The sequence below is a fragment of the Phoca vitulina genome, unplaced genomic scaffold (genome assembly GCF_004348235.1).
Source record: "Phoca vitulina isolate PV1807 unplaced genomic scaffold, GSC_HSeal_1.0 scaffold41, whole genome shotgun sequence".
Taxonomy (NCBI): domain Eukaryota; kingdom Metazoa; phylum Chordata; class Mammalia; order Carnivora; family Phocidae; genus Phoca; species Phoca vitulina.
The window spans coordinates 15,313,186-15,338,419 of record NW_022589744.1 but is presented as its reverse complement, the minus strand read 5'-3'; the positions used below and the strand labels follow the sequence as shown (position 1 = coordinate 15,338,419).

Below are 25,234 nucleotides of genomic sequence, written 5' to 3'. Positions count from 1 at the left end.
GTGGCCCACCAAACTGATTTCATGGCCACTAATAAACCATGACCTGCAGTTTAAAAATATGGACTTAAATGAAGCTCTTGTTAATTTCCCCAGGAGGCTATCAGCTCAGGATTATCAAAATGGTTTGATGGTGAACATAGCTCCCCAGGGATGTTAGGGATCAGAAAATCACACAATTCTACCTCTAAATAGCTGGCTGACTTTTTTTTTTTTTTTTTAAACCCACACAGGCAGCTTGTTTTCTAATGATTTTTAAAACTCTGTACTGAGGGCGCCTGGGTGGCTCAGCTTCTCCCTCTCCCACTCCCCCTGCTTGTGTTCCTGTTCTCACTATCTCTCTCTCTGTGTCAAATAAATAAATAAAATCTTTAAAAAAATAAAATAAAATAAAATAAAATACGTAGGGGGGTTTGTAATAAGTAGGAGCGGCTCTGTTTCCTGGGCCCTTACTGTGTTCAGGGTTGTGTGCTAACTTGTTCGGTGTTAATTCATCGCACTTTTCTGTCTCCCACAGAGTTCAGCGGGATCCCTGTGGCAACTGCGTCTCAGGGAGGTTAAGTAACGTGCCTGAAGTCACACAGCTCTACGTGGCAGAGCCTGGAGGATTCACACCCAGGTCTGTCCGGTCCCGTCCCCTTGTCTCTGTGCTGCGTGTAACGTCGAAGAATTGTTGATGTCCTGCAGGTCTGTGTGCAGATGTTTCAGAGGCAGGAAAGTTCATTCTGACTGGGGACATATGAGGAAAGGTCTTACGAGGGAGGTGGCGTGAGTTTTATACGTCAAGGTGTCTGGTCTCCAAGAGCAGATTAGACGTGGACAGAATGAAATGAGGGGCTGTGTGTGGGGTGGAAGGAGTGACCGGTCGGCCCAGCCAGGGCACCGGGGCCTGGGAGGCAGCAGAGCTAGAACTCATGTCTGTTCCGTGCACCTCTGCCGGGAAGGCCTCAGAGGACAGCTAGCCTAGAACATCAAGAACAAGTACCATTTGATTGTATTTGGAACCTGTTGTTTTTGTGATGCTTTGATAAACTCACAGGAAGAGACGGAATTTAGACAAGGCTACCAGTAGTCCTGCTCGGCACAAGCTTGCAGTGACCTTGGCATTTTGGTCCCTACCTAGACTGGAAAGATTCTGATCAGCTAAGGGACCAGCAGGGGACGCTGGTAGCAATCTCTGTTAAACAGCAGACGTATCACATCCAAGTTTACTGCTGAGGAGGTGAGGTCCACCCCTCCACTCCACACCCACCCACCCGCCTCTCCTTCCACCTTCTTTAGACCAGATTTTTACCAAGAAGCTCACAGGTGAGGGTGCCTCAGCATATTCCAGAAGCGACATCTGGAGAGACGGCCAGATAGTAGCTGAGTGCCTCAGGGGCTAGTGCTCCCTGGATTCATCTGGAGCAGGAGGGAAGTACTTCCTGGGACTCATCTGGATTCTGTCTCCTCATTTTAATTATTTATTTTTAAAGATTTTATTTATTTGAGAGAGAGAGAGCGCGCACAGGGGAGGGGGAGAGGCGGAGGAGGAACAGAGGGAGAAGCAGACCCCCGCTGAGCAGGGAGCCTGATGCGGGGCTCCATCCCAAGACCCTGGGATCATGACCTGAGCCGAAGGCAGACACTTAACCGACCGAGCCACCCAGATGCCCCCCGGGCACCCCCCCTTCCCCTAATTTTATTTATTTATTTAAAGGTTTTATTTATTTATTTGACAGAGAGACACAGAGAGGGAACACAAGCAGACAGAGTGGGAGAGGGAGAAGCAGGCTTCCCGATGAGCAGGGAGCCCGATGTGGGACTCGATCCCAGGACCCTGGGACCATGACCTGAGCCGAAGGCAGACACCCAACGACTGAGCCACCCAGGCGCCTCCCCCTAATTTTAGAAGCTGACTTTCCCAAGTATGACAGGCTTTTAGTAGCTTCCCAGAGAATTCTGCTTGGCGACTGGTCCCACGTGGCTCCCATAACTCTAGCTCTCAGGGAAGGGTCTGTCTGAATATCAATCTTGACACTAGGACGTCCAGAGAAAATCAGCTCTTTCAGAAATGCTTCAGAAATAAACTTAGGCTCAGATTAATTTCTTAAGAGTTTTGGAACCTGCACTGTTTAATAAAAAACAATCTGTTTTCATTGTGTCACATTTTGAATAAGCAAATGGGATACTGCTCCTTTGCTCTGTTTGATCCCATGTCCCCCTTTGATTTTCGTGTGCAGCCTCCAGAGGGGCTCGCGTTGCTGCAGCTTCAGGGATGGGTCGCAGTTTATCATCCTGTAATGAATTCAGTAGAAGGTAGATTATCTCCAGTGTTGTATTAACTCCTGCTCACCGCTGAGCTGTGGAAATTGTCACTCCTTTTCCTCCAGAGTTTTAAAATACATTTTTCTTCAATGCCATTTGCTTCCCAAGTAAAGATTAGCGGGTTTCTAATCTGTGGGAGCTGTTAAGTGCCGGATGAGAGGGGCTGAGGGCGGCAGAATTGCACACATAGACTATTGGATTTAGAGACTCAGTACAGAGTTTTATTTTTATTTTTTTTTAGATTTTATTTTATTTATTTGAGACAGAGAGAGAGCACAAGAGGGGGTAGGGAGAGAGAGGGAGAAGCAGACTCCCTGCCGAGCAGGGAGCCCAATGCGGGACTCGATCCCAGGACCCTGGGATCATGACCTGAGCCAAAGGCAGATGCTTAACGACTGAGCCACCCAGGTGCCCCCCCCCACGCATTTTAAAGTAAATTAAACTCCAAATGCCGGAACTGCCCCAGTAAACATGACAATTTTATGAGCAATCTAGGTTACATGTAGCGCATTTTCACGTTTGTAACTTAAAGGTGGCCTCAGAGAGAATATCTGCAGGTCACATAACAGAAGAACCGACATCTGAAGTACACGAGGACTTCTCCCAGCTCAATGAAACGGCCCCCCCGCACACAGGCGGGCGACTAACAGATGCAACACTATGGAAGAACACACAGTGGCAAGTGGGCAAGTGAGAAGATGCTCGCCCTGGTGAGCCCTCAGTGACATGTCTGTCAGGACCACAGGGAGACTCCTGCCACGCCCACAACAACAGTGACAACCGTGGGCCGACGATAACGCACGTGGCGAGGACACGGAGAAACAGAGCGTAAATGGTACCACTCGAAGACACTAGCAATGTCTCAGGAGTTAAACAAACGTACCATCTGCCTCGGCACTGCTACTCCTGGGGGTCTACCCAGGAGACATGAAAATTTGCATGTACAAAAGACTTGTACGTGGGTGTTCACAACCACACCGTTCCCCACACTGAATGAACGGCAGGTGATGAGGACAGACAGATCAGTGATGTGGGGTACCACTCCACAATACAACAGAACAACACTGATGAGAGCCACAGTGTGAAGGAACTCTGAAAACCTTACGCTAAGTAAAAATAAAACAAAACAAAAAGCCGGACACAAAAGACCGTATTGTATGATACCATTTCTGTGAGATGTCCGGGAAAAACAAATTCACAGGGAGAGAATGCCTAGCGGTCGTCTGGAGCTGGGGGTGGGAATGGGACTAACGGTGGATGTGCACGAGGGATCCTGTTACAGCGACGGACACCCAGCTGCAATGGGATTGTGGTGATGGCGGCGCGGGCTGCAAGACCTACCGGAAACCACTGAACCCGCAGGGGGGGGCGTAAATTATACTCCGATAAAGCTGTTGAAAAAATACAGAAAACACCACCCCAAAAAGTCTGAATTGGACACATCAACAATGCTATAAAACCACCACGTACATTTCAGTTTCTTTTTGAAATGTCATGCTTTCTGCATTACTCGATCAACAGGCGGGCGGGCGGGAGAGAACCGTCTGCTGTTGTGCTTCCTCATTCTAAGTCAAACTAAATTAAAGTCCTAGCTTTCAGTACATGTAGAATTCTCTCCCTCCCCCTTTCCCTTTGGTTCCCCTAATAAATCAGTGCATTTTTTCCCACCTGGGAAGTCAGTGATTTCTCACCGCTCCCGGCGTTACAAAGAACCGCGCTGCTTGGGCGGGCGGAGCCCGAGACACCACCCGTGGCCCAGCCCTGGCCTGGCCTGGTGTGCACCCTGCCTCCTGTGGCCCTGTTCCGGGGGGGGGGGGGGGGGCCGGACCCCAAGGGCTGCTTCACTGCGCGAACACTGCTGTCCCTGAAGCTTCCGCCGATGGCCCTGGTGCCCTGCAGAAATGTGTGACTCATCGGCAATTTCACGATTCTTCAGTGATGTGAAAACAGTTACCATGCCATCCAGTGTCTTCTTCCCTCCAGGCTAAGCATCCTGGTCCCTTAAAGTGCCCCTCTCCCGACGCATCATTTTGCATCCTGCATGTCCCCAGGAGGTCGAGAGAGGGGCTGTCCCCTCCTTCCTCTAGAATTTTTCTGTTTTTGGAACCGTCATTTGAAAGAGTTGACTCAAGCTCAGTTTACTACAACCCTGACTTTTCCCCCAGAGGCTAGTGTTCTAGCGAATCTCCCCCATCCCACACTTGCACATGTGATTTCTTAGGACTGCTCTGAGGTTTATATACAGAATTCTGACCATTTGCCTTCAGCTACTCAGCCTGTGAAGACCTTTTTATACCCTGGTATTGGGTCTGTGAGCAAACTCTTATGTTCTCTCAGTACTTCAAATAACAGTATCGTTATTGTTTATCTGCATTTCTGAAAAGTTCTGCACCGTTTTGCTGTACTTCCATGGTTAATTGTGAAACGGATCTTTGTAAGAGCAGGGGAACAGTGCTGTCATGCAGACCCTGCAAAGGTGAGGTGGGCAGCTGGTGTCCCATGCTACACAGGCTTCTGCAGGAGGAGAAGGAGCCTCTGGACTCGAGTCTTCCAGCAGACGCCGGGCTGACCAGCTTCCTCCCTGTGGCTTCCCCGCTGTACCCTCTCTCCCTCTGGCAAACAGAGCGCGTTTAGTCAGGCTTTGCACCGCCCGCTCCCTTTGGTGGAAAGCTGCTGGGCACAGACGGACTTGGGAGCAGAGCGTCGCTCGCATTCCTCGCCCCTGACCGACACCCCCTCCCCTTTGAAGCACGCAGGCTCCAATCTCCAGCTCGCTGAGGGCCCTCTCCTCTTCGAACTACTGTCCGCCCACAGGCGTCTACTGACTGCCCACTACGTGCCTGCCTTGCGGGAGAGGGGGCCAACCTCTCCCTGGGTGTCTGGTCCCTCGGCTCCGATGAAGGGCCCACGGGCTAGTGAGCTCAGGCCGTCCTTGTGAACGGCTCTACGGCCCTGAGCCCCCCGCTGGATGGTGAGCTCTGCGGACACTGTCTGGTGCGCTTCTAGGGTCTGTATCTCTCCCGCCATCGTCCCATAGCACCTGCGGGCCGGGAAGCCGGCGCTCGGACACCTGCTGGCAGACAGCACGGAGCAGTAGGCATTTCCTCACGGCCAAGCCGTGGCCCGGGCACTGAAGCCGGAGAAATCTAGCACCTCCGACACAGGTCCTGACAAAGCTGCCTCAGTTTCCCATCTGATGCAGTGGCCTGAGTCAGACGCGGAGCAGCGGCGGTGAGCCCAAGTGCTCCCGACACCGAAGCTACGCACACCCTCTTCCCAAGCCTGGAGCGCCAGGTGCCCGTCTCAGAGGCTGGCGTACTCGGGTTAGGGAGGGTGAGCACCCGCTCCGCACAGGCAGTGTGCTGCATCCACCAGACCACGTGGGGCCAGCAGACTCGGGGCGGACGTGGGCTCTGCCGCTTGGAGTGCCTCTGGGAAAGTCCATGTCCCTCCCCCTTAGGGTCCAGAGCCCGACTCCCTGGACGACTGTGCGAACCAGAGCAGCTAATCCCCACCAGGGCCTCCGGCAGGGACGGACACTGCAAGCCGCGGGGGGGGGGGTCTCACCGACCCCACGTGGGCTGGCCGTGCAGACGCGAGTGGCCACGCGGTGCCCCGTCCTGTGCCAGGGACGCAGCCCTGGGAGCACTGCTTAGCGCTAAGGGGCCTCCACTCTGTCTGCCGGTGTGGTGCCCGCGCCACGAGGCAAGAGCAGGGGTGCCAGCCCCGAGCAGGGCCTCAGGTGGCCAGTGCTCAGAGAAAGGCCAAGGGGAGAGTGGGCGAACACGGAAGGGGCGTGTGCCCGCGTGGACGTGCGCAGTAACGGCCCGAGGCACAGGCTGGACACAATGGACAGAGCCCACGCCTCTTCCTCCTCCCGTGCTGCACGTTGCCTGGCTTTCCCCTGCCACCACGCCTCCGCTCGGTGAGGGAGAGCCGCCTGCAGGGCCAGCTGCCTCCCCGGATCCCGGCTCTCGGGGGCATCCAGTGGAGATGGGCAGACACGTTTTCTTTAGGACATCGGAGGGCACGGGGGCACCAGGTGGTGAAGACAGGAAATTGGCACCTCGCTGTTTTGTTTGCCTGGATGACAAAGGCCAGGATGCTGGCGCCACAGTGGAGGAAATGGAAGCCCCGTGCGTGCTACGTGGGCACCCCAGGGAGGCCTCAGAAGCTGCTCCCGCTCCCGCTCCCCCGCTTGGCGGCTCAGCACAATCTCATCTCAGGGCCCAGCCTCCGTCAGGCCGATCATGACAGAGGGAGGCCATGACAGCACACGGGGACCCAGCGCCCCCGCTTCTCCCTTCCGACCCCAGAGCGCTCCGAGTGTGAGGCCCCCGGGCGGCCCTCCGGGCGCAGCTGACTCACAATGCTCCGGTGGGCACCAGGATCTGCGGCTCTTACTTCGCAGCAGCCCTGCGCTTCCGCCACTTACTCACATTCTCTCCACCGCGCCGTCGTGTGGTCTCCCGGGGCTCTCTTTCCCACTCCGTCTCTAAATTAGCTTCCAGTGAGTCATTACTTATCCTCTCCGTGACTGGCAGGCGTTCATGAATTACTGATTTTTCACCTTCACCCGGCTGATACAATATATTTATGTTGCAGAGAAAGGTACTTTTTGAATGAAGACTGGTATCTTTTGATAGCTTTCCTTTCAAACATAACACACGTGTGCGATGCCGACCTGACAGTGGAGTGAATTCTAATCACAGCCACCGGGCCTGTTTGGTAGGCGTGGTGGTCGCAGCCCCTGCAGACCCTCTGCCCCTGCGGCCCTCGGAGGACGCGGGTCTGCGGCACGGCAGCACATGCTGTGGGCTAGGGTGATGGCGTGGGTCAGCGCACGGGCTTCGGGCAGGCTGTCTGGCAAAGCCCTGCTCCCACTCACCCCGGCAGTGAGACACGGGGCAACTGACTTGCCCGCCCTGTGCCTCAGTTTCCCATGGTTAGAGTGTGGATAATGACAGTGCTTCCTTTAGAGGGTTCTAGCGAGGACTACGTGGGTTAGTATGTGGAGAGCTCTTCAGACAGCACTGGCACCCAGCAGGTGGTCAGGAAACGTCACCTACTATTCTTCCTGGTTCTCAACCAGAAGACCACGGGTTACCTTGTGTTCGCAAGCAACAGCTCATGTCCTCCTGTGCTCTCCTCCCTGTCCCTCCAGCTGAGACCAGGGCTCTGACACATGAAGACCACAGCTAAGTTAACCAAACACTCACAGATTCAAAGCAAAATCAACCCCCGGATCCAAGCTTCTGCTTCAGCCTGCCGCCCCGGACTCAGCGGTGGCCACGCCACGTGCGCGCTGGAGGGAGCAGGGCACAGCAGCCCACTTTATCCCAGACACAGGGCTGTTAGCTCCTTAAAATATGCTGTTGACACAATAGATGTTAATTATGAATAATTTTCGGTACACTTTGCGCCTCCAGTGATCAGAATGCTAACGAACAGCCTCGTGGAAGAGGCTCACCGGCTCCCTGATTCCCCAGTGTTTTCTGAGCGCCCTAATATTTCTAGCACTGTTTAAGCGTTTCATTACTTTGTTTCAGGGCTGAAAAATGTCCCTTAATTTCCAAGCACGGATCGTATTGCCACTCTCTCCGAGGACTCGCAATATAAATATGCACCGCAGCGGCAACATGCTTATTCATCAGGCTGCTGGGTTCGCGTAGATAATTAGAAACTGGGGGTGCTCAAAGAAGGTTCGCTCTAATTTACTTCCTGACGCAGCAGCTTAATTAGAAAACAAATTCCTTCCCCGGCTGTAAAGATTGCTAAGTAATTATAAGACCCACAAACCGCCTGTATCTTCTCTCTGGTCTTGTGTTGAGACTGCAAACAACACGCTCTGCACATCTGACGAGGTGACAGAAGCTGGGAACGGTTAAAACTCACTATCCCGGGAAGGGGTTAACGCTCACTATCCCGGGAAGGGGTTAACGCTCACTATCCCGGGAAGGGGTTAACGCTCACTATCCCAGGAAGCTTACGCTGAGCAGTCGCACGGTGGCAGCTTCTAGAAAGAAACCACATTTATTACTGAATTACCATGCAGCAATTTCAAGTATGAAACCTTTCCATCCATCTCTCCGGTGGCAAAGAAGACCATGACTCATTCAGCCGGGGTTTCTGACGGGCAGCAGGCGGGGAAGGCACTGGCCCCTGTCTCAACGGTGGCGGGAAAGGCCGGTCTCGGAGGTGAGGCGCGGTGCCCCCTCCAGGCCCACACCTGCCGCCCTGGGTCCTGAGGCTGTCCCTGGCTCCCGGGACATGTAGTCACCGCTGTCCACCACAGGGCAGGATGGCTCATCAGCCCTGGAGACCTCGGCCCACTCAGAGCTGCACACAGAGGAAGGACAGCTTCAGGGAGCAGGAAGCGAGGGCGTGTGGGTGCGGGACCCGTGGCTGCCAGCTCGGTCCACACACACCAAGCATGGCCATGCACCAGGCCTGTGCCAGGACCATCTTTCAGCACAGAGCAAGGGCCCCGGGAGGGAAGCAGGGGGCAGAAATGGACATCGTTCTTATTTTTTGCAGGTCATTAAGGAAACAAAACCAGTAACCCGGGCCTGTATTCTCCATTTCATCTCTGCATTAGGACATGTCCCTCCACTCAGACGGCTATAGTGACCAGAGTCACTGTCACACTTAGAGGTGACAGAGAGGTTCTCAAGTACAAGTACTACCGTGTGTTAAGGAAAAATGAAACAATAAAACCGGATGCAAAATGAAGGGCTCAGAATCCTTGAGAAGGGAGCAGCACCGATGATGTCAAGTTCCAGCTCAGCTGACCGCATGTTTGTGTCCGGCCAGGAGACCACGACGTGTGCCACGTCCACGCGGCCCACACCCTGCAGGTAGTGCACACTCTGCCTTCCGTGCTTCCTTGTGGGGGGCTTCCTCCCTCCTCCCCCAGCACTCTATAGGGCTTACGATTTTGTTCAGCATGAACTGCTAAAGAATAAAGGAAACAGGAATAAAGGGCCAAGGAACTGGGCAAAAGAGCCAATTCCTGTTTGGTCTTATAACTGTAATTAAAAATAAGCTACCTCGCCAATTAACCTGGACCCATGACCAGGTCACCCAAGGAGCTGCACCGGATGCCCACGTAACGGCCTCACAGCGCGGCAGGTGGCAGCCACACGCATCCCACATGGGAGAGATGGGGACAGGGGCGCGCTCTGCCAGCTTTAATGCAGACATGACCCCAGGGCCCTGGAGCCCCATGGCTCTTGGAGAGGAGAGCTGGTCACAAGAAGGGGGGGACACATGGGAGCGCTGCCCAGCTGGCCACCCGGCTCTCCCAGGTCTCACCCGGCAACCACCCCATGAGCTTCGGCAATATTGTGTAATTGGTTTATGGAACTCTCCCAAACTATTAAAAATGTATATACTTTTAAATATTCTGCGGCTTCTCCAAACATAAGCTACTTATGAATTAAAAAAAACCCAAAACACTTATGGCCCCACCTGAGGCAAAGGCTGGGGGGGGGGGGACAATGCCTGTGTCCCCACCTTGCTGGCTCACGCAGTGGCGAAGGGGAATGCTGGGGTAGACGAGTGCCACAGGATGCTGCTTGGAAGCCCCCCCGCCCCCAAGACAGTCTGGGGGGGTTGGGACGTGGCTCCTAAAGCAGGAAAGCCAACCTGCTGAACCTGAGGCAGGGGACGGGCATCGACAACCCACACCTGCCCAGAGTCTGAACAGTGACTCAACCCAACTGACTGATCCACACGAGCCGCGGCGCTCAACTAACCGCTCGCAACTCCACTTCAGGAACGTTTGGAAAAACATGACAAAAAACCCCCAAAACTCAAAAGGCTTTTGACCAATCAGCTGTGGCCCCAGAGTGTGGTATGTGCATGCTTGGCGTACTGGAAGGAACGTGGGCGCAGGCCTTGCTTTCAGAGACTATTCTCCAGGCTTCTGTGTCGGGGAGGTGATGCCAGTCGCCCACGGCACACTGGTGGCAAGTCCGCCCTGGAACGTGGTGCACAGACCCTCATCCTTAGGCACAGTGGCCCTGGGCCACGGCGAGGCTGGTGGGGACTGCACGTGGGAGCCCAGCTGGGCTGCGGCTTCTGGAACAACCAGACCGGCCAGAGGCCTGCAGTGCTCCTCGCACATGTGGCCCGTGTGTGCACGGCCAGGCCTGCCCGGCGCAGCGGGAGAGGCGGCCCCAGGTTGTGCCACGCTTAGCAATGCTCACCGTCTGTCCCCCTCCACAGCCTGGATTCCATCTCCTGGACTCTTTCACATCCTGATGAAGGATTTCACCTTGTACTTGAATTAAAACACAACACAAAACAAAAGCCCGGTCTGAGTCTGGACTGTGGTTTTTAGCTGTAGGACCACAGATAACGTCACTTCCCATCCTAAAGGCTCGGGGGGTTGGGGGCAGGCAAATCTGGTGAGGATGCACCGTAGCCACGAAAGCACCACTGGGTCTCGATGAGACACTCAGCACCTCTCAGGCGAGTTCCAGGCCGAGCGCCCACGATGGGTGGGACCCGCGCAGAGGAAGGGCGACCAAACGGCTAACGGACACCGGACACGTCTGACAATCACGAGCGCGTGCGCGAGCACGCGGCTGACGCGGGAGGAGAGGGTAGTCAGGCCTCAGTGGCCGTGCTGCGCACCTCACGTCATCTGTTCGGTTCTGAGCCATAGGCCAGGACGACCATGGGCGCGACGTATCTTTGCGGACATGTGGGTTAACGCTGCCTCGAGTCAGCAGTGCAGGCGGGGCCCCAAGCCACAGGGTGAGGGGAGATGGGCACGGCCCCCGAGAGAGGGAGCCGGACAGCCACCGACACCAAGAGCAGCCCGGGGTGAGAAGAATCCAATGAGACGCTCTTTCCAGGAACGTTCTCTGAATATGGAAGCCACGGCGGCCTGGACGGCTTGGTGAAACACAGATGTGCCATGCTCCTGCCTCGCCTGCTAACTGCACACTCAAATCTGCTTACTGAAAGTGCTTCTTACAGACTGCAAGCACTACTGGGAAAAATCTAAACATTAAAAAGATAGGTTAACAGCATTTTCTTATAAATGGAGAAACCTCGGGGCGCCTGGGTGGCTCAGCTGGTGAAGCATCTGCCTTCGGCTTGGCCCTTGATCCTGGGGTCCTGGGATGGAGCCCCACATCTGATTCTCTGCTCCATGGGGAGTCTGCTTCTCCCCCCCTCCCCCTTGCTTGTGCGCTTTCTCTCTCTCAAATAAGTAAAATCTTTTAAAAAAACAAACAAACCTGTATTTCCTCAGAAACAGATCTGACGGTTATTCCTGCTAGGTCTCTGGGAGCTTCACGTCCAGACTTCGTCCTGGTGCCCTGTGATTCTGAAGTCTGGAGTCTGTCCTGGCACAACCCAACACTCACAGTCAACGTCGCCTCTGCCGAGTGACAAGGGAGAGCTGCCCGACCAGGCCTGCTGGTGGGTGTGTCTCCGCTCAACTACGCGGACTTGCACCGAGACCAGTGACTCAGGCCCAATCAACACATCGCAAACAATTACTGCAGTAAAGACCTCAGGTTTCTAAACGACCTGCTCTTATCCTCTTCCACCCCCACCACAACCCCCAAATGACGCTCCATCCCCAATGCCCTGAGGGGGAAGTGGGCCTCATTCTGGGACGCCATAGCCCATCCCAATTAATCTGGACGCTGAGCTTCCAAAAATGCAGACCTCCCTGAAATCAGGACCGCTTCTCAACTGCAGAGGTGAACCGTGGATACAGAATTCTCCCAAAGTCGTGTGCCGGCATCCAGCTGATTGTGAACGGGATAGGTGTGTGAGGGCATCTTCCTCCCCCAGTCCATCCTGCCACCCCGAGGAAGGCGATAAGGGGACATGTGTTCTGGGGGCGGGCTGGCTCCCGCGGAAAGCCGCCAGCACACAGCAGCCCCTGGCCAGGCTGGGGCAGACAGGAGGCGAGAGAGCTGTCCTGCGAGTGGAGCTCCTCAGCGCTGGGCCAGGCTGCAGGCCGCGGCCGACTGCTCCAGGTCCATATTCTTTCCAGCCCCCATCTGCACTCAGGAAGCACTGTGAGACGTGCTGCTGTCCACATTAACTATGTTTCCCTTTTTAAATTAAAAAGAAAAATCACACACCCCAGCTCCCCGCATCTGACCAACCATGTAGCATCCCTGGGCGCAGGACGGAGGTGGAGAAGGGGACAGGGCGTGCCGGCCCACGGAAGTGAACGTGTGCACGCACGCCCTCAGCACGTGTTTCTGGGAAAGGCACCAGCCAGTGCAAAGTCGGACGTCAGGAGTCAGGAAAACAACGCTTAATGTAAACTACGGACGTCGTAATGTACGAGGGTGCTTCCTTCTATCTTACAATCCTCGTTAACCAGTCCTCACAGTGAGCGTGAAGCTGCTTCCCACGGAACAACAGGCACCTTTCACAGAAGAGCCACGTGCTTTCCAAATCCTGGCCTCAGGGTCCTTCCCCCCCCCCCCCGCCCCCGCCCCCTTCTCCAGCCAGGTCGTTCCTGCTGCGCCTTCCCGAAGTCAATCCGTCCTGTACTCCTTCACACAGGTTCTTACATCCCCACGTTACATTTTAATTTTGTTTTCTGCATTGTCATATAGTAAACGGGCTCTTTTGGGTGTGCGGTTCCCTGATTTTAGCATGTGCAGATCTGCGTGGCCACAAGCAGGATGGTGAACATCCCTTCACCCACATTCCCTCACTGCCATCTCTGACCGATAGTTGTGTCTTCTCCAGAACGGGACGCGAATGCAATAAGACCGGGTGTCGGCCCTGGAGCTGCCGGCCGTCCCTCCACACGGTGCTTCTGGGGCCACCCACGTGGTCATGTATCGAATGTCCCCCCACTTCCTGCTGGCTGCACCCCGCTAGACGACGCACATTCTGCTTATTCATTCACCCCAAGGACATTCTGGTCTTTCCAGTTTTTGGTGGTGATGAATAAACCCACACAAACACTCTCGCACAGGTTCTTGTGTGGACGGTTTCGTTCCTGTGGGATGAATGCCCGGGAGTGGAACCGCGGTCCCATGGGGCCATCTTCCTACCGCGTGGCTGTCCCGCTCGCCTCCGCAGCCGGGGCTGTGGGAGTGCTGGTCGCCCCGAACGCTCGCTAGCCTTGTTTCATTAACCCACCTCGTGGGGGTGTCGCAGTTTCGTGTTGTGGCTGTAATTTGCATTTCCCTCATGGTTAATGATCTCGAGCGTCTTTTCCTGGGCTTATTGACCATTCTTAAATTCTCTTCGGTAAAGTATCTCTTCAGGTCTTTTTCCATTTTTGAATTTTTCTTTTATTTTTGCTTTGAGATATCTTTATATACTCTGGATACAAGTCCAGAGTCGGCTGGTTTGCAAATATTTTCCCCAAGTCTGCGGCTTGTCTCCTCACTGAGCAGTGTCTTTCAGAGAGTAAACATTTTAAATTTTGATGAAGTCCAATTTCACAATTTTTTTCTTTTGTGGGTCATGCTTCGGGTGTCAAGCTGCTGCGCACATTTTACATCTGAGAGAGTGACAGGACAGGAGCCGGCTGTCCTGACGTGGTCCGGGTGAGGGGAGGCCTGCCTGTAGGAGGAGCAGAGACCTTGGAGGCCTGGCCGCCCCCCTGGCCCTGCCGCAGTGCGAGATGCCGCCAGGAAGCACAGCCGAACTGAACGCCAGGCTTCTCTCCAGCACAATCAGGAGGCTTAACTAAATAACTGAAAAGATACATATTTTTCATTTATGTGATTTTTAATAGCTCCTTTCACTCGGGAGAACTCAGAACATGTGGTGCTGTTGCTCCCGTGTGGCTCAGCGAACACGAGCAGAGTTCGGTTGGGAGGGACGGGGACGGGACAGGGCAGCACCCAGACACGGGGGCAGCGGCGGGGTTCACGCCCTGCCTGATGGGGAGGGCCCACGAGGCTGCCCCGCTCACAGGCAGGCAGGAAGTAGAACAAGACCTCTCTGGACAGGCCACCAGGCGCAACCTTGCCGTGATGGAATGTACCGCTGCCAGCCCCCCACCGGGTAAGGTTGGAGAACTGGTCCGTATAGGGCAACGTGAACATAGGTAATAGAGGGAAATGGGGCCCGAGAGCGCGTGCGCAGCGGACCGGCACGTGGAGCTGCCGGGTGGCTCTGCAATCTCTGCGATCCCGACAAGGGACTCAAGCAAGCCGACTGACCAGACCTAAAGTTTTCTCCACGTAACGTTTCTCCAGGCTCACGCTGTTTGCTTAGCATTTGTAAACGGTTTTCTGGGTCACTGCGCCTGGAGGTGAAACCAGCTTAGAGTCTGGAGGAGCGCCAGGAGGGCGAACGGAGGCGCCCCGAGCGAGCAGGCCGCCGGGAAAGCAGAGCCCGGCCGGGACGCGGGCATACGCGGAGCACCCCAACCCCCGTGTTGCCCAGCCCGTGTGTGTCACAGCGTGCCCCCCCGCTTCCTGACCACGAGTGTGCACAGCAAGCAGAGACCACACAGCGCAGACAGGGAGGGGGCATGCGCCGAGCGGGCTCAAGGGCCGTCGCTACAGCTGGTCATCACCGGCTCGTGATCTGAGAACCCTGCAGCTCGTGTCAGCAGTCCCTGCTTCTGGCCACCGTGCCTGTCCCCGACCCACAGAACACGTCTGGCTCCCTGCCTGCCGCCTCACCCTGGGGCTCCTGCTCCGGCGATTCCAGCTTGCCTGCACCTCACCTGTCAGCACACCTCAACCCCACACCCCTGCCTGGCCGTTCCAACACAGGCCGGTGCCACCCAGTGTCGCGCTAGTCCCTGCCACCGTACCCCACCTTGCTTGTGAACAAAGCGTCCTGAAGCAGACCAGACCCTGAAGCAGACCAAATTCCTTAGACACTTACTCAAAATTTGCACAGAGTAATTACACTCAGTGAACTGTCTGCAGGTGCCCTATTGTTTCTTGAGTCTTTATTTTACAGGCATCCCATGTGTCTGTATTCTTGTAGGAAAATTTAAAAGACGGAAAGAAACCCAAGTCAGTTAACACAGCTCCCCACCTGCGCTGTCCCACTCAGAGTGAACAACGGACCCATCGTTTCGTGCCTGTTTCACCTGTACTCACACACGCAGAGTCATGTGCGGTCTAAAAATACTCGTGGCAGCCTCCTTGTGTATCGGTCTCTGTCTGCTTTTCCCAATAACAGCACGCCGGGCAGACCAGACCTTCCACAGAGCGCGCAACCCCAGCAGGACCCGACCCCTCATGCCCGTAATGGTGGACGCTTAGGCATAACCTTCTTGTCTATTTCCCTGACACACAGGCAAGTCGTTTTCCAGGAGAAAAACCCAGAAGTATATTTGCTTTTCCTACCTGATTTAATTAAACCCAGGCCTTAGCTGTTCTCACCCACGATTTTGTGTATCAAGACTTAGAAAACTATTATCTTGTATGTTAATTCTAGAAGGAATGGTCTCCAGGGCAGAGGATTTAAGAACAACTACCTAGATGAACCAGGATGAGTCACGGCGAGTCTCACGAACACACACACACACACACACACACGCACACGTGCACGCACACCTGCAACGCAGGTCAAGGCTAGAGCCACAGAGTAGTCTGGACCTAAGGAGGTCCACAACAGGAGGCAGCCGGGCCGCCCATGACCTGGAAGGACGAGGAGAGGCCACACAACCACAATGCACCATGAAGGACACTGCTGGACTGGACCGGGGCATTTGCCCTGAGGCAGAACACAGAACAGGGGCGGGGGGCTTGCAGAATATTAACGGGAGAGTTGGGGGAAATCGCGTAGGCGCTAGGCCGTGACCCAGCTACTGCAGTCGGGGAGCAGAGACAACCTCTGTGTGCAGCCATACATTTTTGCTTTGACTTAGTGTTGGGAGTATTTGTCACCGTTCAAAGTATTCAGCTTTTATTCTGTTCTTTTAATATGGCCGCACATGGAGATGCGTCCTACGCTGGTCACCAGCACAAGTAGCAACACGGCCTTCGCCAGAGAAGAGTGCACACCCACACACAAAGGAAACATCCCCTCGCTGACCGGAAGTGCCCCCGAGAACGAACAGCACTCAAAGAACCCCCCTCAGACCCGAAAGCTGCACAGCTTAAAAATCTTACTTACTTTTCTATTAAATCCAGTGTGACCCCAGGCACCAGACTAACGCATTTCTGCATGCAAAACCTGCAGAGAAAGGAGAGAAAGTGAGTCACACTGAGGGGGCATTTAACGGGAAATACAACAGTCCCCCAGGGACGTGAGGGCCTACAGGTGGGGGCGGGGGTTTCTTAATCCTGGCAGCTTTGAGATTTATGAAGAAAACCGGACTGCCAGCCTGTCAGTGGAGGGACAGAAACCCGACACAGGGTCCCTGGGGAGGGGCCCAGTAAGACAGGAAAGGGAGCGTCTGCCCAAAGAATGGACACACTGGCTTCTCTTTCCTTTATTCCTTCTTAAGAAAGCAAGCTGGGGAGGGTCGGCAGGATGAGCGAGCATGAACAACTTCCAGGCACACAAAGAAAAATGTGGGAAGAAACACAGAACAGTGAATTCCGTTCTATCACTTGGTTACCATGCACCTAACCGCGTCACACTGAGACTGGACTGCAGTAGGTCACCCGGCCGGATAGCGAGTGCACTGCCGGGGGGCAGGGAGCCGCCCTCTGCCTCCCACCCGGGCTGCCGACACGCAGCAGGGACGAAGCAACCACAGCACTGAGTAAGAAAGCAACTCGCAGCTTTTACTTGGAGAAATGTGAAACGTGAGATTATGCTCCAGCCACCCAGCAAGCACATGGCAGGCATGAACACCTGCAGGAAACACCTCCGTGCATCACTAGCTGGACACGGGAAGTGGAGGAAGGCCAGAGAAGGCCAGTGGGCCCACGGGGAGGGACACGTACAAGCACCAGGCCACGTTTGGGGAGATAAGGCGTGACACGTGCGAGGTGGCCGGGTAGGAAGGGTGACAGAGAGACAGGAGGGATGACAGCTGTGAAGACAGGTGGCTCCCAAGGGCGGCCTCCAGGGTGGGGGGATGTGGAGCTGGCTGCCGGCACCCCTGGGCACCAAGCCGGTCGGGCGCACCCCCTCTGGAAGCCAGGCCTCACCCGCCACTCGCCGCCAGCAGAAACGAAGTTATTTTCCTGGTCGTGGCTTCGGTAGTGGGGGCTCTCTTGTTCACAAACACAAGAAACAGGGACAGCCACACCTGCCGACGGAGGGACCGGCCCCTCTCAGCGGGCCCAGACGGCTCGTGGCCTCCGTGCTCCCTCTGGCCGGTAATTCCATGCCAAGCAAATCCTGTTTCCGCCACTTTCAGATGGCTCTACTCTCCCCACCCCCCGCCCCCCCCGCCCCCCCCCCCCCCCGCCCCCCGGCCCCCGCCGCCCCCCCGCCCCCCCCCGCCCCCCACGCACCGCCGCCCCCGCGGCGCCAGGGCACACGCAGCACCCCTGCCCCCCACCGCCCCCCACGCACCACCGCCCCCGCGGCGCCAGGGCACACGCAGCACCCCTGGCGGGTTCAGGTAAATCAGAATCTCTTGGTGGATAAAGACGATCTTCAGGAAAGGCATTTTCCAGTCTAATTCTGGGTCCTATGCAAACGGTGCCACTTTGTCTTTTTATCTATAACGTACTTAACCACTGGCGCTTCTGCATTCCAGTGATGACAGGATAATTTGTATCAGACTAGTCCTTTTATCAATAATAATAATCAGCTCTGGACAAAACAGAAAAAACAGCCATGTAAAAGCTCCAAGAAGCAAACGGACGCAGGCAGAAACAGAAGGGACGTGGCCCTTACCCGAGCAACTCCGGGCCAGTCCGCCCCTACCCAGCGAGTCCCACGGGCACGCCCAATCCACACAGCATGCGGGGCAGGACTCAACCGGAAAGCGGCCACCTCCCCAGCTGAGCGTCTCCTGCGTCCCCGGCTGAGCGCTGCCCGGCTCGCGCGCGGGCCGAGACTCCCGGGCGCCCCGCGGAGACAGTAACCGGGAGGCTGCATTGAGCTGGTCACCACCTGCTCCCAGGGTGCGCACCGGCAGGGAGAGCCAGCCCACCCCATCAGGGGGCTCGATCACCCCTGGCCTCCCGCTGACCAGGCTCCAGGGCTCAGAGCCCCACCCCAGCACTGAGAGCAAAGCCAGAGGACACCAGTGCTACCACCAAGCCGCCCGCAAGCGCAGAGCCAGACGCTCCGCGGACTTTCTTGTTGAAGCTCCCACAGCGGAGTCTCCTCTCTAAAATCAAGAAGAAAAACAGGTAATAAAAGCAGATCCAGGGTTGGCCAGATTTTATTTTTGGTCTCGGCCCGCAGGATGCCAGCAGCACCCTGACCCCAACTGTGATGACCAAAGATGTCCCCCAGTGCTGCTGAATGTCCCCTCAGGAGCAGAATCACTACAGTCGAGAGACGCAGCCCTACGCCAAACACCAGGTATCTCTCACATTTTCCAGAACAGTCCTCTGCTTCCACTCCTGCCTGCCCTGCCTACCCCTCTACCCAGCAGCCAGGGCAAGCCTTTTAAGAGGTAATGTTACGAAAAATGTTGAAATAAGTCATTCCATCTGCCTAAAACCCTCCAGAGGCCTCCTGCCTCTCAGAACGAAATGCCGAGTCCTCACCTAGGCCTACCACGGAAGGCCCTGCAGGCCCTGACCACTGCTCTGACTTCACTTCCTCATGCTTACCCTTGCTCGCCCTGCTCCATTCACCCTGACACTTGCTGTCCCTCCAACACACCAAGCAGAGACTGCCTCAGGGCCTTTGCACTTGCTATTCCCATGGCCGGCAGTATCCTTGCCCCAGAAAACTAAGATTTACTCCTTTATTTTATCTAGATTTCGACCTCCTCTACCAGCCTAAGGAAAACAACACTTCCATTGTCTATCCCCTCTGCTTTTTAACACTAGCATTTCTCACTCCCTAATGTTTTATCACATAGCTGTTTGTATCTCGTCTTTACCACGGAAGGTAAGTTCAGGGGGTAAAAGGACTTCTCTCATCTTGTTCATCACTACAACCCCAGTGCCTAGGATGGTGCCCGGCGCACAGTTCCGTTACCTGATAAGTAAACTTAAGTGACTGAATATGGTATGAGATTGATGTTGTAGTTTTTATGGGTTTCTAATATTTCACCTATATTCTTGTTTTCCTGTCACTCTTGAAAGCAAGTAGCTTCAAGATTTTATGAAAAACAAGTTAATGTTTAAAAAAACCCAGCTCTGTAACCTCATAAACTATCATGTAACTGCTCGATGTTGTGTCTGAGAATGGAAAGACATTAAATATATTCAACTGTATTTTAAATTTTGTTTACTGTTTTCCTTGCCATATGAAACTTAAAATCTGTGTTTAATAAAACCTATCACTGCCTTTATGGCTTTTTAATTGTCACAGCTGGTCATTTTCCCAGTACTTTTGTGAGTTTTCCTTTTCACATCTGAGTCTTCGTTATGTTTGGAATTTATTTTATGTTAAGAGGGAGGGATTTAAAAACTTCAAATGGTGATACTGTGCCCCAAATTCTAGATACTGAGCAATTCATTCCTTTTCCAAATTATACATTCTGATACATACAGATTCTGTTTCTGGAACATCTCTATTCTTTTCCATTGGCGTGAAAGTCCACACACTCATTTCAACTGTACCTTCAAAATGCACTGGTAACTGGTAGGACAAGTCTTCTTTCACAAATCTGCTTTTTTTTTTTTTTTTTAATTTTCATGGCCATTCTCAAACATTTGTTCTTCCAGTTGACTTTTAAAATCAATTTGTCAATATTGTGTTGAATTTATGGTTTAATTTAGGGAGAATTTATAACCTTAATTTACTGGGTCTTACCATGGAATCATGTGGCCAAGTCCTCCTTTTATTCAATTTCCTTTCATTTCAATCAGTAAAGTTTTATGGGATTTTAATATCTATGCATGCAGTGCGTTCTGAGCCAGCTCATGTTCCTGCCATTGTCTGTTACTGTCGCTGTTACAAATCAGATTCCCTTCCTTCCTAGTATCTACTTGCTGGCTATTTTTAATATATAGAAAAGGGAACACGTTTTAAACAATTATTGTGAAAAATACCATATGTGAAAAGCATAAAACGTGGATGTGAGCTTGAGCAATAATAAAGTCAGTACAACCAGTACCCAGATGAAGAAATGGTGCACCCACAGTCCCCACAGCCCCGTGGGCCCCAGGCGCCTGCCGCGCCCTCAGGACGCAGGGCTCGCCCGCGGTGCTGTCCGCACGTGCGCTCGCTCAACAGCGCCCACTGCTGGTAGTTTTCCCATGTGTTTTAACTTTGTTTTTTGCAAAGCTGAGGTTCAGATCACACACAAATAATGCAACTTTGCCTTCTCCTTAGAAGATGTACATGTTGATTTCTCATCTAAATATGATACTGACTCACGTTTCCAGAACAATGTGTTGGAGGAACCAGAGTCCGTCCACGCCCTCCTCTGGGTTCTAATTGCACCGACGGAGACACAGAGATGCGAGCAGCTGGTGTGGAAGAGACTCTCACACAAAGCAAGTAGCTTCTATTTTTGTTACAAGTTTTTATTAAAATTCATTTTTAATTTTATCAAATAATGTTTTTCACCCATTAATATGATGAATCACGTTAACAGGCGGCCTAATGTTAAGTCGTCAAAGCCGTCCTGGAATGGATCTCACGGCAGAAGTTCACTCTTCCCCTCCTGCACCGCAGGGTCCTAGTCGCTAACAGTTTATTCTGAACTCAACGGTAGCGGCTGTGTGTGTGTGTGCGTGCCTGCACACCTATGTGTGCAAGTGCGGTATGTTATACGTGTGTGCCTCTGTGCATCTGCATGTGTGAGCCTGTGTGCATGCCCGTGTGCACACGTGTGTAAGTGTGTACGTGTCTGTGTTGCTGTGTGCATGAGCCTGTGTGTGACTGTGCGTGCAGGTACATGCACATGCCTGTGTGTACATGTCTGTGTTGCTGTGTGACTCTGTGTGCGCACATGCCATGTGTCACGGCTGGTGCCCCCGCCATGGTAACCTCTGGAACGGGACACAGAAGCGTGCCCGTGAAGTGTGCTGTGTGCTCACACGCTGCTGTTACCATCTGCTCCCTTCTGTATTTCAAGAACAATTACCTGTATGTTGAATCTTCGTTCTTCTATTTGTCATGCTTCTTATTTTTTATTGCTTTCCATTTCCTGCAACACCTATTCACTGGTACCTGATTTTAAGGTCACTTAAATTTTAGAATTAAATTTTACTTCTTAAACCTTTTCCTTCCCTTTTCTAGTTCTCTTTTCAACTTGATGTGTTATTTTGTCATCTTAATATTTATCTTTTTGTTCCACAGAGATGATTTTTATATAATTTCATGGAAGGCACAAGGCACATGCTGCCTCCTCTGCCCAGAGACAGGACAGCTTCTGATTAGTCACAGGTCCCTTCTGGCCACAGCCGAGGCCATGCGGAAGAGGGGACACAGAGTGGGGGCACTTCTCAGGAAGACCAAACACTGGACAGAGGGTGGGCACTTTTGGCTCCATGCAGGACCTCCACCCTCCAGGAGGCGGGGAGGGGGCTGGAGACTGAGCACCAGAAAAACTGTGGAAGCAGGAGACGGGAGAGCTTCCAAGTTCAGGACACCAGTGCTTCCTGGAGGGTAGCGCACCTCGGCCCTCCCCAATGAGCAGGAGCCCCACTCCTCTAAAAGACGTGCCTCTTGGAGGTCTTGCTCTCAGCGCTCCGTGCCGCCCTGCACGCGGCCTGCCCCTGTCACAGCTGGGTGACAAAGGAAGGACCTGTGGAGCTCAGGCCCACGGCGGGCTGTTGTTCAAGTCTGACATGCGTTCTGGGTTCTGACCAGAGGTTGTGCTTGGCAGGAGAGATGGGCCGGGCACTGTCTTCACGGGCAGCACATGGCACCTCTCGGAGCCCCCGACCTAGATGCCAGGGAGCTTTCATGTTCCGGACTGTTTGCTCCGAGGCCTCCCCGACAAGAAGCACCCTGCCAGAGACGGGGAGCTTTGAATATTCCCTTCTTAAAAGGAACTTGGGGGGGCGCCTGGGTGGCTCAGTCGTTAAGCGTCTGCCTTCAGCTCAGGTCGTGATCCCAGGGTCCTGGGATCGAGCCCCACATCGGGCTCCCTGCTCCGCGGGAAGCCTGCTTCTCCCTCTCCTACTTCCCCTGCTTGTGTTCCCTCTCTCGCTGTGTCTCTCTGTGTCAAATAAATAAATAAAATCTTTAAAAAAAAAGGAACTTGGGGGGACAGCTCAAAGGAGCAATAAACACACTTAAATCAAGCACATTCTTCGGCATTTCATTTTATCCAGCAGGTTTCAAAAAACAGGACCCCACATGAAACCAGTGTCCACCACCTAGTATTTGTAACTAAATTAAAAATCTGCCATTTGGTATCATTAGGTCCTAATTTACTAACTTTAAATAGCTGCCCTTCTAAAGATACAGAGCGGCTTCCTCTCCTGAGGGGCGTCCAGGCTGGGAACGAGGACAAGACGCTATTTCGGGGCTGCCCTGCTTCCGAAGCAAGGCCGCTGAAAACAAAGCAGATTATTCCATCAATCAGAGGAGCACGACACCCCTTCATCTGAGCTTTCTGCCCTGCCAGTGAGCTGACCCCGACGGTCTCCTGGCCGCAGCCCTGGGGCCAGACACTGGCGGGGGGACCCCTGTGCCCCCAGAAGTACCCGCCCGGTGTGCGAGCCTGGCCCGCCATCGGATGCAGCTTGCAAGGGATCAGTGTGAACTTCGCAAGGGTTCTGTCTTTTTAGTTTGTAAGAGATTAAAATGTCAATACAATTGCGGTTAAAAGGAAAATGTCTTTAAAAAAATGCATAAATATTTGGGGGTAAACATCATAATGTCTGTAATTTACTAAAAATAGTCATAAACACAAAACAATGAAGCAAATAACAATTGTAAAATTTGTAAAATTGGGGTGATGACCACACGGGGATTCATTTCATTATTCTCTCCACCACTCTTCAGGACGGCTGGAAATTACCTGTAATAAAGAGTCAACAGAGGAAGAGACGGAGAGTCCGTACACACCTCCCGCACTGATGAGTCAACAGCAGGAGAACATTTCAGGGAAGATCTAATTGTTCAAAACCTTAGCACTGTGTTTCCATTTCTGAAGACTGTCAAATGCCTAGGGAGGCCCCCGCCTCTCCCACCTCGGCTCGCCCCTGTGCTCCCGAGCAGCTGGTTTGACCAGGAAGCCAGACCGCACAAGGTTACAAAAGCAGAAAACCAAACTCCTTCCTAAAAAGCCAACCTCGTCCATGCAGGTGGCTCTCACAACCAACAACCAAAGGAAGGAGACAGAAGGCACACAACAAGCTTCAGTGGAACTCTCCCACACGGTCTGGAGCCCGTTCCCATAGGTGCCCCCTGGCGAACTTAGAACCCAGCTCACTGGAGGCCTCTCCAGATTTCCCAGGCTCCTCGGCCTGGTTCAGATCTTACCCGAGAATCAAGAAAGACCACCACCCACCGCCAGAGATGGGAAGTGAGCAGACACCAACCCGCCCAGAGGAAGCCGGCTGAGTCAGGAAGGGGCCACCTCGGAGGACAGGCCCGGGGGCCCCACAAGAGCCCCGCTGCACAGCCGATTTAGGAGGCTTCTTCCTATGCCCTGGGAAACTGGCCAGCAATGCAGAGAGTGAGTGAAGGGACGCTGGCTGTGGCTGCGATCCCCTGGGAGCCCCAGCACTCGAGCATCAGGAGAACGTGGCACTGGGGGCCGAGAGGGAAGGTTTTCCACGAAATGCACCTGTTTGTGTTCATACACAGCAGCTGAGCCTTATTCATCTTTGTCTAGGATAAAGGGTGGCCTGTGGCAGATGCATAAAATTAAATGTAAGTAAACATGAAGGGATTCTTTTCCATCCAAGAACCAGACATTTAAATTACAATCATCTACCATGTTTATTCTTAGCCTATTTCTTTCGGGCCCTCTGACGTGCTCTTTATGTATTAAGAAGCTATGCCCTTGACCCTGGTCTGTCCTCTGCATCCAAAAGTCACTCTCGGGCCCGTCGGGGCCTGTGTCCACAGCGCGGAGGAGGAACAGGCTGCTCCACCTCGTAAGGACGGGAGGGCGCTGCGCAGCACCAGGCTCCTTCCCACTTACCATCCCAGGCACAGCTTCCCAAGAGCTGACCCTATTTAAACTCACAAGCCTCTGCTACGCCGAGGCAAGCAGGGCTCGCGAGCTTCACAGGCGGCTCTCGCATGGATCACTTTAGAGTCAGTCAGTCCCTATTACTGGGACTGAAACTGATGTCACTGCAGAACTCTGAAATCGCTGCACGTCTGGTGGCCCCACGCCAGGCTTGGTCTACTCCTGAACAAGTGACAGAAGAAACGGGCTGGAAGGAATTTTAAACAGGACTGGAGACCAGGGCAGGATGCGCACTACCTTAGCTCCTCCTGTAAGCGAGCCCAACACAAGCCCTCCAGTGCTTGTCACAGAGGCCTGACCGAGGCCCATGCATCTGAATTTCCCTCTTCCCTAAACCGAAACGCCTGTCCCCGTAACGACCGCTGGGGGCAGGTCAGAAGCCTGTCCCCTGGGCTGTCCAGGCCCGGGCAGCGCGGAGCCGCTCTCCAGATTTCTGCTGCAGGCAAGGCTGCTCCACGTCTCATAGGGAACGCCAAACTTCCCAGGTGCTGCCGAGCTCCCAGCTGAGACTGCGCAGGGCAAAATTTACTCCTCAAATACCCACAGGTAGGAGCCTTTTTTGAGTAAGGCCCCTGTATTTTAAATCTGCCAAGTTCTTCCCATTAAAAAAATGTGAATACTTTCCAGCAGCACCATGTTTAGCTATGGGGAGGGGTGCACGGTGTGGGGACGAGGGAAAGCAGTTGTGGCTTCACGGCGGGAGCCCTGAGCTGACCAGCGGCGACGTGACAACAAACTGCAGGGTGCTCCTCCAGCAGGCGCACACCTCCC

The 25,234-nt window shown here is 53.8% G+C and overlaps 1 protein-coding gene across 2 annotated transcripts in view; it reads right to left on the bottom strand.

Annotated features, from left to right (window-relative positions):
* RPTOR (regulatory associated protein of MTOR complex 1) overlaps positions 1-25,234 on the bottom strand; it is a 329,954-nt gene that overhangs the window by 124,771 nt on the left and 179,949 nt on the right. For both annotated transcript variants that reach the window (XM_032429799.1, XM_032429800.1), the window contains one exon: positions 16,390-16,449. In XM_032429799.1, coding sequence (XP_032285690.1) covers positions 16,390-16,449 — 60 coding nt within the window. The remainder of the gene's footprint in view (positions 1-16,389; positions 16,450-25,234) is intronic.